The sequence below is a fragment of the Pseudopipra pipra genome, unplaced genomic scaffold (assembly GCF_036250125.1).
Source record: "Pseudopipra pipra isolate bDixPip1 unplaced genomic scaffold, bDixPip1.hap1 HAP1_SCAFFOLD_200, whole genome shotgun sequence".
NCBI classification, from domain to species: domain Eukaryota; kingdom Metazoa; phylum Chordata; class Aves; order Passeriformes; family Pipridae; genus Pseudopipra; species Pseudopipra pipra.
The window spans coordinates 797-18,860 of NW_026990679.1; the positions used below are offsets into that span (position 1 = coordinate 797).

The window sequence follows — 18,064 nt, forward strand, 5'->3', positions numbered from 1 at the left end:
AACAAAAGCAAAGAAAAAGGGCCGCGGCAGCGAGAGGCTCCCGCGGCGCTGCTGCCTCCCCGCGCACTGCCCGAGCAAACGGCCGCGGGGGCGAGTTCCGGCGCTTAAATACCCCCGCCCCGACCCGCCCCCTGCCCGTCCCCCGCCCCGCGCACCTGGACGGGCCCCGCCTCGCACACCTGTGCGGGCCCCGCTCCGCCCCGGCCCCGCCCCGGCCCCGCCCCGGCCGCGCCGTTTAAAGCCGGCAGAGCCGCGCTCGTCCCGAGTCTGTGGAGGAACCTCGTACCGGGATGCTGCGGGAGCGATCGGCGCGTCGGAAGACCGAGGGTGGCGATGGAGCTCGGCAGGAGGACCGGGACAAGGATCGGGGCCAGGACCGGGACCGCGACCGGAGGAGCGAGGTTGGTTTGGGGCTGGGATGGGGCTCGGCATCCGGACGGGGACCAGGATCGGTGCCGGGCTCATCCCAGCCCGGCCTCGCCGCCTGTGCCCCGGCAACGCGGGCGAGAAGAGCCGCTCCGGGCCGGGCGCTGGGGCCGAGCGCGGCGGGGCCGCTCGGGCCGGGGCTCTGCCGGGGCCCGGTCGGGGGAGAACGGCGGCGCGTTCGTCGTGTAGACGCGGAGCCGGGGCTGGGACCGGCCGGGGCGCGGGGGACACGCCGGGCCGGCCCCGGGACCCCCGAGGAGGGGTGCCGCCCGTACCCCCCGCGGGATCGGAGCTTCCCCGCTCGGGCACCCCCGAGGCCACCGCACCCGCTCCCGGGGCGAACATCGCCCGTCTCCCCCTTAAACGCGGCCCCAGGAGGTTCCCACCCCCAGGGCCCCCCGGGAACGAGGGATCTGGGGCCCGCCGGGGCTCCGGCCACGGGCCCGCTCCGGCCGCGGGGAGCTGGGGGCCTGCCGGGGAGGGAAGAACGGCGGCAGCCCTTTCCCCGTTCCTCCCGTGCTCCGGGACCCCGAGCAGAGCTGCTCGTTTGTCCCCGTGTCCCTATGTCTGTCCTCAGGCGGCCCCAGGAGCTGGCACTGACCGTGCCGCGGGTCGGGCACAGGCTGCTCCCAGCTCTGCCTGCGGAACTTCGGCAATTACCGACAGCAGTTCTTTGCCCTGCCATCCAGAAGGTGCGGCTCATCTGACACCAGCCAGGTGAGACCTGAGGCTCTCCTTCCTCTCCCCCGCTTTCTCGGCAACTCGCACCCTCCCGGGGCAAACCCTCTGGTTTTCAAAATCCCGTTGAAACATTTCCTCTTGATTTGCAGACGGGGAAGGCCCTGCCTGGGAGGGAAACGGCTACAGGGGAGGAAACCAAGAAATGCTCCAACCGGATGGTGCTGCGCGAGTCAAAAGAGGGGCAAGACCGCGGGCAAATACAGTCAGGAAATGAGCTTTTATTCAATCTCTGCAGGAGCCCTTCGCAGCCACGGGCCGGAGGGAGCGCGGCCGGCTGGGCTGTGCCCGGCTGGGGACGGGCACCAATTCATCGCTGCCCTGCTCAGGGAGGTTTTCCGGCCCCCGTCCGGGCTTCACCCAACGGCTGCAAAGGTGCTCGTGCGGCATCCGAGCTCATTTCCAGGGATAAAGGAGCCAAACGAGTCCGGAGGGATCCCCTCGCTCCGAGGCAAAGGCGTTTGGTCGAGTGTCGCCGCCTGGTCCCGCCTGCGGGGGAGCGTCTCCTCCAGGTGAGCCTTCGGAACCCAGAATGCCGGGGGGGCTCAGGTCGGGGCCGCTTTTCGGGCCCGGAGTTGGACGGAGCCCTCGGCGGCTCCCGCTTCCCGCCAGGAACGTTCTCGGGGCTCCCTGGGCAGTCCCAGCTGGGCAGGGAACGCGGGCCGGGGAGGAGGCCGGAGCGACAGACAGCGACCCAGCCCTGCTTGGGCTTCCTATTGCCAGGGGATGGAGGAGCTGTGCCCTGGAGCTGTGCCCTACAGCCCCCCGTGGGGTGGGCACGGGGAAAGGGCTGCCCGCGGCTCCTCAGCCGGGCGCTGCTCTGGACGGGCCCCCTGAGATGCCTCACCCTGGACACGCCCCAGCGCCAGCCCCAAAGGACCCAAAGAATCCAGCTGGCATTCGGCAGTGTCGGCACGGCGGGGCTGCAGAGCAGCGCGGGCAGCCATTCCCAGGGCCCACCTCCCAGAGCTCCCCCGCGCCCCCCACGTGTGTCCCGCCCGCCCCAAATCCCTGCCCTTCCAGCCGGAGGCCAGCAGCCAGCAGCAGCCTTAAAGCCAGGGCCATGTGCCCTCAGCGGCACTAAATCCCGAGCAAGAGCCCTCGGAGATGCCTGAAAAGAAAAGAGGGTGCTTGGAGAAAGTTGGGCTTGGATGCAATTCGCAGTTTTTCGGGGACCCAACCGCACCTGCAGAACCCGTGGACAGCTGGAACAGGTGGGTCAGAGCCGAGGTGCCCTGAAGGCAGGGCTGTGCATCCCTTTCCTCGGGGAAAAGAACTCCCCGGGGCCGCTCCCGAGGCTCGGAAGGGACAGCGGCTTCCCGCCCGGACAGACGTCCTCGCCCGTGCTCAGGGGCTGCCTCGCCCCGGGCCGGGAGCGCGTCCGGCCCCCGCCTTCTCCTGGGCCAACACATCCCCTGGAGCCCGGCCCGGGGCGGAAAACCGGCCCAATTCCAGGGAGCTCGCTCAAGTCCCCCCAGGGACACCAGCGGGGGCTGGGGGAGGAGGGTTATAAACAGCAAAGTCTGTGGAATATCAACCTGTCCTTGTCCCGATCCCGCTGAGCAAACCTGGAACCGTGGCTGCTTCCTGGCAAACCTGGCGTTAGAGCGGCAGCTCTGCGGGGGAACAGCCGGGCTCCAGGAGGCACTGGGAGGCTGTTCCAGCAGGAATTCGGCATGGAATTGTGGGCTGTAGGTAGAATTCATCCAAACCTGCAAAGCTGAGACCGGCACCCAAACCTGGGCCCCCTGCAGAGAACAATCTTTGTGCTGCCGTGTCGGCCAAAGCCGCTGCCCAACAGTCCCCTCGTTTGACTTTCTAGGTGAATTGTGCACAAGCCAGTCCCCCATTCCCTATCCAGGCTGGGAGTGCTCGTGCCCTTGGCACAGATGGCTCTGGCTGGGCAGGAACTGAGAGCAGGACGTGGGGCAGAGTGGATCAGCTGCCCAGGGAACATCCAGGAGATGAAGCTACGGGATCCTCATTCCAATCAAGGGAACACATTCTGTCTCTGGCAGAAGCCGGGAGCCAAAGCAGATCCCGCCTGGCCAGGCTGGGGGGCAGCAGTTGGATCCACTCTGGGGGAAAGCCCCTGTGCCTGCCAGGAGCTCTGACTCTGTTTGTCCTGCCAGCTCTGACCAGTGTCAGGGCCACTGGGAGGGATTCAGAATCCACAGAAATCCCAAATCCTACTGAGGGACTCAATCAAAGGAAGAAAGTAATTTTTGTCATAAAAAGATTAAAAAAAACTGTTAAAAATTCTAGGACAGCAATCCTGGGATTCTCAGGAAACTTAGTAGTGCTCTTGGTTCCATTTCAATGGATCTTTAGTCCGTCAATGAGCAGCTTGGAGAACTTCCCCTGGGATTTAGAGGCTGAGCAGGGTTTGCTTTGGATTGCCTGGCACCTCTGGCCCCAGCTGGTGCAAACACAACTTGGGCCAATGTGGTTAAACACACTTTCCTACAAAAACAGTTGCTGTATCCCCTAGAAACTACCCCAAGTTTGCAGACAAAACCTTCATCTCTGTCCCTCCTCAGTTATCCCAGGTTTTCCAAGCTGGTTCAAACACAACTTGGGCCAATGTGGTTAAACACACTTTCCCACACAAACAGTTGCTGTATCCCCTAGAAATTAGCCTAAGTCTGCAGCTAAAACCTTCATCTCGGTCCCTCCTCAGTTATCCCAGGTTTTCCCGGCTGGGAGCTGCAAGGAGGCTGTAAATTGAAAGGCAGAAAGAGAAGATCTGTCAGCAAAAGGCACAAAGAAGGGGACAGGTTTCAAAAAACATTTCTGCAATCTAATGAATAACTCTTTCCAGTTTCCCAGGGAGAAGAACAGGAACTCACAGCCACCAAGGCCTGACAGTCCCCTGCAGCCAGAGCTCAGCACACAGCCAGAGAGGCAATTCCAGCATCTAAAAGAAAAAAAAGAAGAAAAAAGTGATTTATTTTGGTTTAAAGTTATTTTAAGTTGTTCCAAGCAAAGCAAGCCTTGCTCTGGTTTCAGTTGGGTGAACAGGGAGCGCTGGGCACAGGGCACGTCATTAATGCCCAGGGGATGGGGCTTTGTGGGGGAGGGAAGAGCAGCTGATGGAGTTGCCCAGTCCAATTCCTGCCCCAGGCCTGACTGGCCCAGGACAAACCCTCTGGCAGGCAGTGGTTTTGTTCCCTCTCATGGTCAGTGCCCAGTGTGTCCCTGTGGGCAGTGCCAGGCTGGGGACAGGCACACGCAGCTGGCAGCACTCTCTGCCCCAAACAGCCTCGGGGGGCAGCGCAGCCCCAGGGATCGAGGGGGGCTGGAGGCGGCCCAGGAAAGGACCCCCCGCTCCCCCCGGGGCAGCTCCACAGCCCCCCTGCCCTCTCTGCCACGGGGGCCCCGCTGCTCCCCCGGCTGGCACAGAGCCCCCTGCCCATGGCTGGCAAATCAGGGCCAGGGCTCGGCCTCGCTGCAGCCGCCCCACACAGGAGCAACTCAGGGATCAGCCCAACATTTCCCTGCTTGGCCACTGCAGAGACCCTCAGTTCACCTCAACAGGTTCCTTCTCTTCCCAGCAGGTTACCTGAACTTTAACACCCACAACTGTCTGTCTGTCACCACTCATCACATCAGGTTACCTCAGTGTGTTCATTCCCTGCCCTGCAGAGAATGAAGCTCCTTTTTAACCCCCAAACTTTCCCCTTCCAGCCCACTCCTGATTACCTCTTTTTGAACACAAAATTGAGTCATTCTCTCCCTGAGTTTACCTACCTTTTAAATCCCAGAGTCTTCCCTACCTGCACACTCCTGATTACCTCTTTAGGACCTCCAAATATTCATGCTCTGCCCTGCAGATTTGCTCAAGTGGGACCCCCAAAATTTCCCTACCTCTCCACAGCTGATCACCTCATGTATACCTAAATATGTTCATGCTCTACCCTACAGACCACCTCAAGTTTACTCTCAAAACTTCCCCCACCTGCTCACCACTGACTACCTCCTTTTGACCTCCAAATATTCATTCTCCACCCTGGAGGGTTTCTCTAGTTTTACCTGTCCACTGATGACTGCCTTAGTTTATCCCAAAATGTTCATTCTCTCTGCCAGACACTACCACACATTTTACCCCCAGAACCTTCCCTGGGCCCACTGTGGTGTCCACTCCTGATTGCCTCCTCTGCACCTCTCAGGATTCATTCTGGACCCTGGAGATTACCTCAGAGATTTCTGCCCTGAATCTCCCCACCTGGCCACCACTGATTACCTCAGTTGACCTCCTGATGTCCTTTCTCTCCCCTGGAGATAACCTCCTTAAAAACCCCCCAAGTTTTAACTCAAAATATTCCTTCTGTCCCCTGGACATTACCTCAAGTTTTACCCCTGTAATTTTCCCCATATGTCCACAACTGATTACCCCAGTTTACCTCAGGATGTACATTCTCTGCTCCACGTGACCTCAACGTTTACAAACACAAATTTTCCCTCCTTGCCCATCACTGACTGCCTCACTTTACCCCAAGGTATTCATTCTCTCTGCTACAGATTTTACTCCCAAAATTCTCCTTACCTACCCACATGTAATCAGCTCCTCGGTACAAATACATGTTCATTCTCTACCCTGTGGGCTACCCCAAGTTTACCCTAAAACACTTCCCAACTGTCCACCACTGAGTACCTCATTTATCCTTCAAAATATTCATTCTCTGCCCTGGACATTCCCTCAAGTTTTACCCCCAAAGGTTTCCCCTCCTGCCCACCCCTGACTGCCTCAGTGTCCATCAGGAGGTACATCCTCTCTGCTACAGGTGACCTCACTCTGGACCCACTGCATTTTCCCGACCTCTCCACATCTCAGCAACTCACTTCTACATCAAGATGTTCATTCTCTACCCAGCACACCACCTCCAGTTTACTCTCAACACTTTCCCCACCTCTCCACCACCCAGGAACTCATTTTCACCTCAGAAGATTCACTCTCTGCCCTGCAGATTCCCACAAGTTTTACCCCCCACATTTTCCCTGCAGGTCCGCAAGGTTTACCCCAGTTTACCCCAGGAGGTGCATTCTCTCTTCTCCACAAGACCTCTGATTTTACAAACACAAATTTTCCCTCCCTGCCCACCACTGACTGCCTCACTGGACCTCAAAAGCCTCATTTTCTCCCCTAGGTGACATCCACACTTACCCTCACAGTTTTCCCTGCTTGCAAACTACTTATTACCTCATTTTTACCTCCAAACATTCATCCTCTGCCACACAGATGACCTCAAAGTTTCCCCCAAAACCTCCTCACCTGTCCACTACTGTTTGCCCCAGTTTACCCCAGGAGCTGCATTCTCTCTGCTGCACATTACCTCAGGTTTGACAGACAAAGATTTCCCTCCCTGCCCACTACTGACTGCCTCACCTTACCCCAAAAGATTCATTCTCTCTGGGACAGATTGCCCCACATTTTACTCCCAACATCTGCCTTACCTGTCCACGTCTGACCAGCTCCTTTGTACCTACAGAGGGTCATTCTGCACCCCACACACACCTCAGGCTTATCTCAAACCTCTCCCCACCTGTCTGCCACCCAGTGCCTCATCTTTACCTCAACAGGTTCCTTCTCTTCCCAGCAGATTACCTGAACTTTAACACCCACAATTGTCTGTGTCTCTCACCACTCATCACCTCAGGTTACCTCAGTGTGTTCATTCCCTGCCCTGCAGAGAATGAACCTCCTTTTTAACCCCCAAACTTTCCCCTTCCAGCCCACTCCTGATTACCTCTTTTTGAACACAAGAGTCATTCTCTCCCCAGAGTCTTCCCTACTGCACACTCCTGATTGCCTCTTTTGGACCTCCAAATATTCATTCTCTGCCCTGCAGCTTTGCTCAAGTTTCACCCTCAGAAATTTCTCTGCCTCTCCCCTACTGACTGCCTCACTTTATTCCAAAATGTTCCTTCTCTCTGCTGCACATTGCCACAGATTTGACCCCCACAATTTTCCCTACAAGTCCACCACTGAGTACCTCATGTTCATCTCTCAATATTCATTCTCTACCATGCAGATTACCTCAGATATTTCCCTCCCAATTTTCCCTATGAGTCCACAACTGATTACCCCAGTTTACCTCAGGATGTACATTCTCTCTGCTCCACGTGACCTCAAATTTTACAAACAGAATTTTTCCCTACCTGCCCAACACTGACTGCCTCACTTCACACCAAGATATTCATTCTCTCTGCTACAGATTGCCCAGATTTTACTCCCAAAATTCTCCTTACCTACCCACATGTAATCAGCTCCTCGGTACAAATACATGTTCATTCTCTACCCTGTGGGCTACCCCAAGTTTACCCTAAAACACTCCCCAGCTGTCCACCACTGAGTACCTCATTTATCCTTCAAAATATTCACTCTCTGCCCTGGACGTTCCCTCAAGTTTTAACCCCAAAGGTTTCCCCCCCTCCTGCCCACCCCTGACTGCCTCAGTGTCCATCAGGAGGTACATCCTCTCTGCTACAGGTGACCTGAAATTTTACAAACACAAATTTTCCCGACCTGCCCACCACTCACTGCCTCACTTTATCTCTAAATGGTCCTTCTGTCCTCTACAGATGAGATCAAGTCTTACCCCCAACATTTCCCTTCCTCTACATCATCAATTATCTCTTCCTGACACCCCAAATTTCCATTCCATCCCTACACATTCCCTGAGTGTTTCCCTCCCAAGCATCCTTCCCTTCTTCCCTGTTTAATAACTCACACTCCAGCCCCAGGCTCTCCACTCCCCCCTCAGTGGGACCCCTCCAAAATGCCACCTCCCTCCCCTCTGCAGCACCTCACCTTTTCCTACACAAACAGTTGCTGGGTCCCCTCAAAATTACATTTCTGCAATCTAATGAATAACTCTTTCCAGTTTCCCAGGGAGAAGAACAGGAACTCACAGCCACCAAGGCCTGACAGTCCCCTGCAGCCAGAGCTCAGCACACACCCAGAGAGGCAATTCCAGCATCTAAAAGAAAAAAAAGAAGAAAAAAGTGATTTATTTTGGTTTAAAGTTACATTAAGTTGTTCCAAGCAAAGCAAGCCTTGCTCTGGTTTCAGTTGGGTGAACAGGGAGCGCTGGGCACAGGGCACGTCATTAATGCCCAGGGGATGGGGCTTTGTGGGGGAGGGAAGAGCAGCTGATGGAGTTGCCCAGTCCAATTCCTGCCCCAGGCCTGACTGGCCCAGGACAAACCCTCTGGCAGGCAGTGGTTTTGTTCCCTCTCATGGTCAGTGCCCAGTGTGTCCCTGTGGGCAGTGCCAGGCTGGGGACAGGCACACGCAGCTGGCAGCACTCTCTGCTCCAAAGACACTTCTGGCCTCCTTGGCAAACTGCCTCTGACACTTGGTTTTCTTCAGGAGAAATTAAGGAATTGCTCATGGCAGTTTGGAGATGAAGTTATCCCAAAGGGAAGGAAAGAACAAATATTCCTGTCAGAGCCCTTGGGATCTGCTGGGCTGAATTGGGAAGGGCCCATTATCTGCAGAGCAAATACAGGACAACCCCAAACACAAAGCCCAGCCTGTCCAGTGGGGTGTGAAAGCACCACTGGGACAAACCTCCACTCTCCTGATTCTTTTCAGGGACTGCTCCAATCCAGCTCTGAAGCTGCCAAGCCCAAACTGTCCCCAGTGCTCTGGAACAACAGGATCTTCTCAGGGATGATGCATTGGAAGCACAGTCCCAGCAAACACTCCCAGACACACAGAGGCACAACTGGAGCTCATGGCTGGGGCTGGGAAGGGCTGCAAGGAGGACACAACTCCCAGGTAGGGCAGCCTCGGCAGCAACAGCAGCAAATTCCCAGCTTGGATGGCAAAGCAGAGAGACAAAGGCTGGCAATGCCCATGGCATTGGTAGCTTTCCCTTCTGCTCCCTGTGGGGCCACAGCCTGGGAGGAAATCTCCAAGGGGGACAGAAGACCTCAGGAGGCAACAAAAGACAGCAGCGTCTGTTGCCCTGGTCCTGTTCCAACTCAGCCTGCGGGCCCAAACCTTCCCCCTCCAGGGAAACACTGACCTTCCCGGTGTCAGGCTGGAACACAGCCCTCATTCTCACCTTCCACACGCTCCCAGGCTCACCCCAAATTCAGGACCAGGGGCCAAAGGCCCCTCGGGCCGGGGCTCTCTCTGTCTCTGCGGGCTCAGGGACTGCAGCCACCAGGGCCCTCCAGCACGGACAGCCTGGACCCAGAGCAGATCCCTGGGCATTAGCAGCGTCCTGGGCATCCCTGGAGACAGAAACCATCAGCCTCTGGGATAGCACTTCATTGCCAGCACACACAGCCTGCCAAATTTAGGGGGGCAGCTCTCGGACCACAAAGCCCAGTCTGACCCAGTTCTCCTGGGCACCAACACGGACTCCACAAACCCACCAGAATGAGAATGTTCTGCTGCTTTGACAAACTTCAGCCCAGCTTTGCAAACCTCAGTCCCTGCAGCTCCTGCTCTCCAGAGCCCTGTTCAGGGCTGGCTCCAGTTCCCTGGAGAACCTGCCCCAGCCCCACTCTGGGCCAGCCTGAGCAGAAGCCACTGGGCTGCACAAGGAAGAACCCTCCCCTGGCTGCTGCAGCTGGAGGGAGATCCAGCTCCCAATGGAATCCTGGCAACAGCCTCCCAGAGGGTCTCTCCACAGCCCTTGGCAGTGGCTCAGAATGGCAGCAGCTCCAGTGCCAGCTGGGTCCCTGCACGAGTCCTTGTCCCAGCCCTGCCACACGGACACACACGGGAGACACCCACGGGCACACAGGCCTTGCCTGCACAATTCCTCACCCACAGCTGAGGGAAAGCCACACAATATCAAGAAATACCCTGGGCTGAAAGCACTCATCACTCCAGTCCATCAGGACTTGGAGGCAGTTGGGGAGGCAACAGACCCAAATTCTAATCCTACCTCTACATTTCTAACAGGTTCTCTTAGAAAGATCCTGGACAGGAACTCAGACAACAGAACCCAAACACTGCACAAGCAATAGCAGAAGGTTTGCCAGGAAGAACAGAAGTTCCTTGTTCTCCTTAACGCTCTGGGAGTGTAGGACCCAATCCTTACAACCAAGGGACACCAGAGATGTGATTAATACTTAAACCTCTCCCCCATAGTTCTGTCTCAGAGAACTGGGCCAGCCCTGAGCTACTCCCAGGTGCCTGCAGTGCTTTGGGGAGGGGCAGGACAATGTCCCACTTCTGCTTGGAAACATTCCAGATGAGGAAAAGCCACTTCCCTTCTCTCTCTCTGACCCAGAACCAGAACAGTCCTGTGGGACAACACGGACTATGCACGGATGGCCCGAGTCAGTGGGGGGAAAAAAACCTAAACAAACCAAACCACCCCAAATTTCAAGATAAAAACAGGCTGCTTCCTTAATAGGAACACACCAAACTCATTGAAGCCAGAGAGGAAATTACAAACAAACAAACAAACAAACAAAAGACCCAAAGAGATGTTTTGCATTGATCATTCCAAAGGAAATCCTCCACAGATCAGAAGCAAGTACCAATACTTTGTCCTCTATTGAAAATTAATGACTTGAGGGGCTGGACATGTCCAGTGAGGGTTCAGGGCTCTGGTGGGTCCTTTATGGCTGATCCTGACCGGCCCAAGCCAAACCCAACCACCCCCATCCCTGCTCCATCCCAAACCTGGGGGCAACATTCAGACAGTTTGGAAACACTGCCCTTCCCTGCCACTCCATCCTTCCTTACACATCCAGTGCCCAGGGAGCAAATGCCAACAGCAGGAGGAGAGAAACGTGTCCCTCTGACTTACCCCACCCCACGGGCAGCACCAGGAGCCCCCAGCCCGGCCAGCGGGGCTGCAGCCTCTTGCCTTTGGCTGCTCCCAGCCCAGGGCACTTGGCAGAGCTGGGCTGGAGCAGGGCTTTGGCCTGGCCTGGAAGAGAGGAGAACAAGGCAATTAAGGGCACTGGGCAAGTCAAAGGCTCCTGCCCTTCACCCTTCTCTTCAATTGCTCACTAGAGAGTTTTAGCCATGAAAAATCCAGGGGGGACAACAAATAAAATGGGACCTTTTCCACCATTTTTATTCCTCTCTACTTCAGGCACTAAAAGGAGGCTCATCTTTCTTACTGCATTCCTTGCCCCATTTGAACAGAACCCTTTTCATTCCAAACCTCCCATGGGAGTCAGTCAATCCTCTGCCATTGGACTTTGGGTAAAGGAAGAGACACCTGGGACAATGGAGCCCAGGAAATGAGGGAGAGAAACCTGACAGGGAAAGGATTCAAGGCACTCCAGAACTCAGAAATGTGTTCATGCCTTGCCAGCCCACCCCCATTCTGTGCCACCCACCTGAGCTGGGCAGGTGAGGCCAAGGCTCCCCTTCCTCCTGCCAGTCACTGTCCCACCACATGGATCCCCGTGCTGGGCAGCACTTGGAAAAACTTGGGAAAGACAAAAGGGAAATGGCACTGTCTGTCAGAAAACATGTCTGTGAACAAACCTTCTGCACAAATGTAATCCCATCCCTCTGCTCCAATAAACCCAGGGCAGGCAGGTCTCTCCAGCCCAGGGAGAACAGGAAGGAGAACTGCAGGAACACAGGCAGGCACAGGCAGCTCTAGGCACTGATTCCCTGCAGACCTCTCTGCACTTGGGGCTCTTGGCACTTCATTTATAAAGAATGGGGGGCAGCAGCCCAGGAATGCCCCTCAAAAACAGGGGCCTGGGCGGCTGGAGATTATAGGAGGGGAGGTGTGAGGGGAGACACAGAGAGAGAACAGGAACAGGGGTTGTTTGGGAACAGGCTCTGTGTCCAGCAGGGATGGGAACTGTAAGGAGGGAGGCTGGAGGAAGGCAGGGGGGGAGCACTGGCCTGCCTTGGATGGATCCTTTTTCCCTTTGCTCAGAGACCTCAACTCCACCCTCTCTGAGAGCAGCAGGGAACTGCTGCAGGGGAAGAGTTCATTTAGGCACAAGCCAGTGATGCAGCCACCGGGGCAGGGCAAGAGGGGAGAGGAACTAACACAAAAATGACACAATCACCACTGAAAGGGACTTTATTGAGCTACAACACAAACACATTCACAGCAGGCCAGGGCAGGAGGTGCCCCCAGGACCACCAACACAGCAGCTGGGCTGGCAGGAACACCCTCTTCTCAAGTTATGGAGCCAGGGGCTGACAGCTGGGATCGAGCCTGGGGGGGTTGGAGAGCACTCAGGCATCAGGGCCAAGTCCTGCCCAGTCACTGCAGACAGTTCAGCCCCAGCAGCAGGGGGAGTTTCTGCCTCTCTCTTCACTATTATTTGGGACCCAACAGCTCAGTGCTGTGGAATTTTAGCTCCATAAGTGTTTTACACAGTTGAGCTTCACCAGAACTGGGGCACTTGTCAGTATTCCTGACTCTTCCAGGGCTGCACTTCCTTTGGGCATGAGGAACCTTGCAGACTGCTCCAAACCTTCACAGCCCACTTGCTCTTCTTGCCACAGTTGGACCAGCTCACTGTACCTTCCGAAAGAGAAGGCAATGATCCCTTCTGAAACCAGAACCTCCCCCCCTTTGCTTTCCCATTCCATGTTTGGTTCCCTACACAACTGAGGCCCTGCCAGGCCTTGCCAAGTGGCAGCCAAGGAATCCAAGCCAGGAACCTGCCAGGGAACAATGTCTGTGCTACAGCAACATCATTCCAGGCCTCTCACTGCCACCCCTTTGCTTCTCCCAACAGCTCCAGGGGCACCAGAACTTGCCCTGAAGACAGAAAGGCTCCTTTTGGGAGCACCACGAGCCATCTATTGTGTAGCACTGGAATTCCATCTCCTGGACAAGCCATGAGAAGCAGGGAACAACGCCTACGGTGACACGTATAGAAATGAGTCACTGTGGTGCAACGACACAGGAGTGGAAACCATTCAGTCAGTCTGACCAAACCCCACAGTCTTCCGAAAGGAATTTCTTCTTTGTGGAGACAGGGCATGGCCAGGAATTCCAACACGTGCAGTCAGAGAGCCTTGCACAATTGGACACCTGACCTGTATGGTCCTCAGTGTTCCTGATGTTCTCCTGCACACACTGCTGGGGCAAGACTGACCTGTATGGTCCCCAATGTTCCTGATGTTCTCCTGCACACACTGCTGGGGCGAGACCAAAGGGATGCTCTACTCCTGCTTTTGCTGCAGCCTGTGACGAGAGGGGAACCTATTGGGATAAAGCACCCTGAATTTTTGCTTCACTATTTGCCCTTGTAGGAACAGCAAAAGCTACAAGAAACAAATTAGGATGCTGTCTTGCAAAGCAAACAAATGCAACATGCAAGGTACTAAGTGAACTGCCTTTGGATGTTAATTCAGTCAGACCTGCTGTGTTACAGAATAGAGCTACAATTGACTTTTTACTATTGGCTCAGGGACATGAATGTAAAGAATTTCAAGGAAGGTGTGGTATGAATTTGTCTGATCATTGGGAGTCTATTCACAGTGCATCCAACAGTTGCAAAAGGGAGTTGCAAAGCTGCATGTTAAGGAGAGCTGGGATTACCTGGAAAACCTGCTGAATAGTTGGGGAATATCAGCATGGGTTAAATCCATAGTAAAGATGGGATGGGCCGGTGTGAGGATGTTTCTGTCTATTGCAATATGCTTGCCATGCTTGATGCAATGCAATCAACCAACTATAAACAAAGCATTAAAGGCTGTTTTATTTGTAAAAAAAGAAGGGGGAATTATGGAGGTGAACAGTGTCACCTCCCTCAGGCCCAGGACAGTGGACATTGTTCAACTAGCTGGCAGAAAGCCATGGGAACGGAAAGCAGGACAAAGAGGACACAGAAGAAGAAGCTACAAGACTGCAAGAAGGACCTTGGTGGCTAAGATATGTAGTTATTTGTATCTCTTAAAACACAGGCTGTATTATGTAGACTTGAAAAAGTAAGCATAAGTAGAAGATCACCAATTGTTCTGCTTGAACTACCTATTGTTCTGCCTGGGATATAAAAGCTGATGCATTGTCATAATAAAGGTCTTCGTCTTTCTTACATCACCGAAACAGAGTCTGTGCCTTTTAAAGCCACACTCCTTCTATTGGGTTAAGGACTGAGGAAGTTGGACCTGTGTCTGACCAGGACAAGTGCAAACAAAATGGTGGGGACTGGAACACACACCTTGCACTCCTGCAGCTCTTACCATTACATTCCAGAGAAACCAGCCAATTGGACCATCACTGCTCATTTCTTAATCCCAATCCCACCCTTCTTTTGCACTTGGAGCACCACTTTTATCACCCAATTACAGTCCATTAGAGAGCTCCACGTCTAGCAGGGACAGGTACCCCTGGGATACTCTCAGGAATGCCTGAATCCATTGCAGGGACCTTGCTTTGAGCTCCCCAGGGCCGGGCACCCCGAGGATCTCCCCGAATAATCCTTTCGGTGCGCGCTGGAGTCCTGGGGGTGCCCCAACCCGGGGGGCACCAACAGCACTGTCCCTCCAGGGGGCACAATTTGGTCCTAAAATGTAGGGGGATCTTGCCTGTGTCCCAGACTGGTCCGGGGATCTGAGGCCCTTCCCGAGAAAATCTCGGTGCCGGCGTGAAGGGCCAGAGATCCCTTGGAGCCACGGGAGAGCAGGCACAGAGTCCCTCCTGGGGGGCCAATTCTGCTGCCTCAACTCAGCTCTTCAAAGAAGCCTCTAAGACTCAGATCGTGACTTTTAGAAGCCATGAAATCTTTTATTCCTATGCTCTTGAATCATTCCAGCCCACCAGGTGCCCTGGTAATCAGATCCCAAAGGGCACACAGACCTATCTCCATTGCAGCTGATATGGCAGCATCACAGGAGGATTCATTTTCCTTACCTGCATTCCTGTTCAATATTCAGGACATTCTCCTACACTCATTACCATACACACCTACCCTTAGAAGGTTTCCAAGGGGCTTCACCCAGGGCCCTCACAGGTCTGCTCTGTCTGGAGCCCTCAAAGTCCTCAGTGCCTGCCTGAGGAACCTCAACACAACTCACCTGCTAACACAGCAACTTGCTGCTGCTTGCCTGCTGCCTCACTTCCCTTCTTCCTTCTTTGTTCACCTCCCTTGGTTGCTCCCTTTCACTCCCTTGGCTCAGTTCTGTGCACTTTCCAGGCTACATCCCACTGCAAAAAGGATCAGCTCTTGTTACATCTTAACACTCAGACAGCATTCCCCCATTTTTCCTGACACTTGGCCATCAGGCCAATGTCTCATTATTTAAAGCAGAGTTTGACTCCTCAGTGACAACAACAGCTACAGCCCTGAATCCTAACACAGGCTGAGACACAAACATGGATGGAACTCTGAAGGATCCACTTTGTCCTGCTCACCAACCAAAAGGAGCTTTCTGAACTCAAGAAGAAGAGACCCAACATCCTTTTTCTGCAATGTCAACTGCTATAAATGTGATCCACAAGACCTGGAAAGGCCCTCCCACTTCACCTGCAGGGCTGGCAGTGCCACCACTGGACACGGACCCAGTGGCTGGGCAGGAACGGAGGGGCTGGGGCGTCCAATCCATCGGCCCAGGCGGCACCAGGAGTTCCTGGAGTTCCTGCAGGGGAGAGCCTCAGGATTATGAAGGATTATGAAGATCAGTTTAAAATTCAATATGTATATCTCCTGGAATATAGGGAGTTTGACACGGCCTACTGGTGCAACAAGGACACACTCAAGGCTATCTATTCAAAGGATCTACCAGCACTCAAAAGCTATCACTGTCCTTCTGTCAGGGGGAACTCAGGAAACTCTGTTGGCCAAGAGCCTCCAGGAGGATTTCCAGCTTTTGGGGCTCCCTTTTAACCATTTTTCCCATCACTGTAGCTGGGACTATCACCTGCCCTACAGAGGGAACAGCCCACAAAGTTCACTTTGCAGGGATGCCATTAACTCAAAGTCCCTTCTCAGGGGGGTCACTGCACACCTTGGCCTTTGTTTGCCCTCCCCACCAAAGATGCTTCCAACAGTTCTGAGACATATGGCAGACCCAGAGCTCTCCTCAGGGAATGCTTCAGCTGCTTAAAGGCTGCCCTTGCACCATCTAGCCAAGGCAGAAAATGCTTTACATGCTATTCTTAAAAGTTGGCATAACAGTCTTACCACACATCCAGAGGGAGCAATCCAGAGTCCATCCTGTCCTACCATTCCCAGGAAGGCAGTTCATGGGCTGTCTGGGGCTGAGGGAGGAGTCAGGGGGTTTCTTTTCTTCCTTCCTGCTTTCCCCATTTTCTCCTTCCAAAGCAAAGGTATCCTGGCTTTCCTTGCTCAAGGAGATGCAGCAAAGGCCATCTTTGCAATCCAATACTGGAAACTGCTCGAGGTTGTCATTCAAGGTGCTTCTCTCAGGTCCTGCACTCATCAATCATCTTGGTCATTGGTTCCTTGGCAGGTTCTTGCATTCACGTCCTACAAGCAAACCAGGATGAGCAAATTCAGCTGTTACTGCAACCAATCCAAGCTGGCATTCTGATTTTAAAGGACACTGGCTTGGCCCTACCCATATAGATCCCACATTAGGGGTAATACCTACAAGTTCTACCCTCTTCCACCCTCCTGGAAGTCCACTGGCCCACACAACAGGAACAACTGCAGCTGCCACTTCAGTCAGGACCTTGCTGCTGACAGGAGTTATTCCCTGCACAACAAGAGCTGCTGCTTGGACACATTTAGTTTCAGCAATTACAGTTTCAATATCCTCACTTTCTTAATCCCAATCCCACACTTCTTTTGCACTTGGAGCACCACTTTTATCACCCAATTACAGTCCATTAGAGAGCTCCATGTCTAGCAGGGACAGGGACCCCTGGGATACTCTCAGCAATGCCTGAATCCATGGCAGGGACCTTGCTTTGAGCTCCCCAGGGCCGGGCACCCCGAGGATCTCCCCGAATAATCCTTTCGGTGCGCGCTGGAGTCCTCGGGGTGCCCCAACCCGGGGGGCACCAACAGCACTGTCCCTCCAGGGGGCCAATTTGGTCCTAAAATGCAGGGGGATCTTGCCTGTGTCCCAGACTGGTCCGGGGATCTGAGGCCCTTCCCGAGAAAATCTCGGTGCCGGCGTGAAGGGCCAGAGATCCCTTGGAGCCACGGGAGAGCAGGCACAGAGTCCCTCCTGGGGGGCCAATTTTCCTGTCTGAAATCAGCTCTTCAAAGAAGCCTCTAAGACTCAGATGGTGAGTTTTAGAAGCCATGAAATCTTTTATTCCTATGCTCTTGAATCATCCCGGCTCACCAGGTGCCCTGGTAATCAGATCCCAAAGGGCACACAGACCTATCTCCATTGCAGCTGATATGGCAGCATTACAGGAGGATTCATTTTCCTTCCCTGCATTCCTATTCCATACTCAGGACATTTTCCAACACTCATTACCATACACACCTACCCTTAGAAGGTTTCCAAGGGGCTTCACCAAGGGCCTTCCCAGGTCTGCTCTGTCTGGAGCCCTCAAAGTCCTCAGTGCCTGCCTTAGGAACCTCAACACAACTCACCTGCTTACACTGCAACTTGCTGCTGCTTGCCTGCTGCCTCACTTCCCTTCTTCCTTCCTTCTTCACCTCCCTTGCTTGGTCCCTTTCAATCCCTTAGCTCAGCTCTGTGCACTTTCCAGGCTACATCCCACTGCAAAAAGGATCAGCTCTTGTTACATCTCAACACTCAGAGAGCATTCCCCCTTTTTTCCTGACACTTGGCCATTAGGCCAGTGTCTCATGATTTAAAGCAGAGTTTGACTCCTCAGTGACAACAACAGCTACAGCCCTGAATCCTAACACAGGTTGAGACACAAACACGGATGGGAACTCTGAAGGATCCACTTTGTCCTGCTCACCAATCAAAAGGAGCTTTCTGAACTCAAGAAGAAGAGACCCAACATCCTTTTTCTGCAATGTCAACTGCTATAAATGTGATCCACAA

The 18,064-nt window shown here is 54.3% G+C and overlaps 1 protein-coding gene across 2 annotated transcripts; it reads left to right on the forward strand.

Annotated features, from left to right (window-relative positions):
* Positions 1-275: 275 nt before the first annotated feature.
* LOC135408149 (uncharacterized) lies at positions 276-10,169 on the forward strand. Of its 2 annotated transcripts, none has more exons than XM_064643471.1 (4): positions 276-401; positions 1,004-1,143; positions 1,257-1,676; positions 10,088-10,169. In XM_064643471.1, the coding sequence occupies exons 1-4, from the start codon at positions 291-293 to the stop codon at positions 10,095-10,097; spliced, it is 681 nt and encodes a 226-aa protein (XP_064499541.1). In that variant the 5' UTR covers positions 276-290; the 3' UTR covers positions 10,098-10,169. The 2 variants fall into 2 exon arrangements, with proteins under 2 accessions (XP_064499541.1, XP_064499540.1); XM_064643470.1 differs by lacking the exon at positions 10,088-10,169 and adding an exon at positions 3,986-4,172.
* Positions 10,170-18,064: the final 7,895 nt, after the last annotated feature.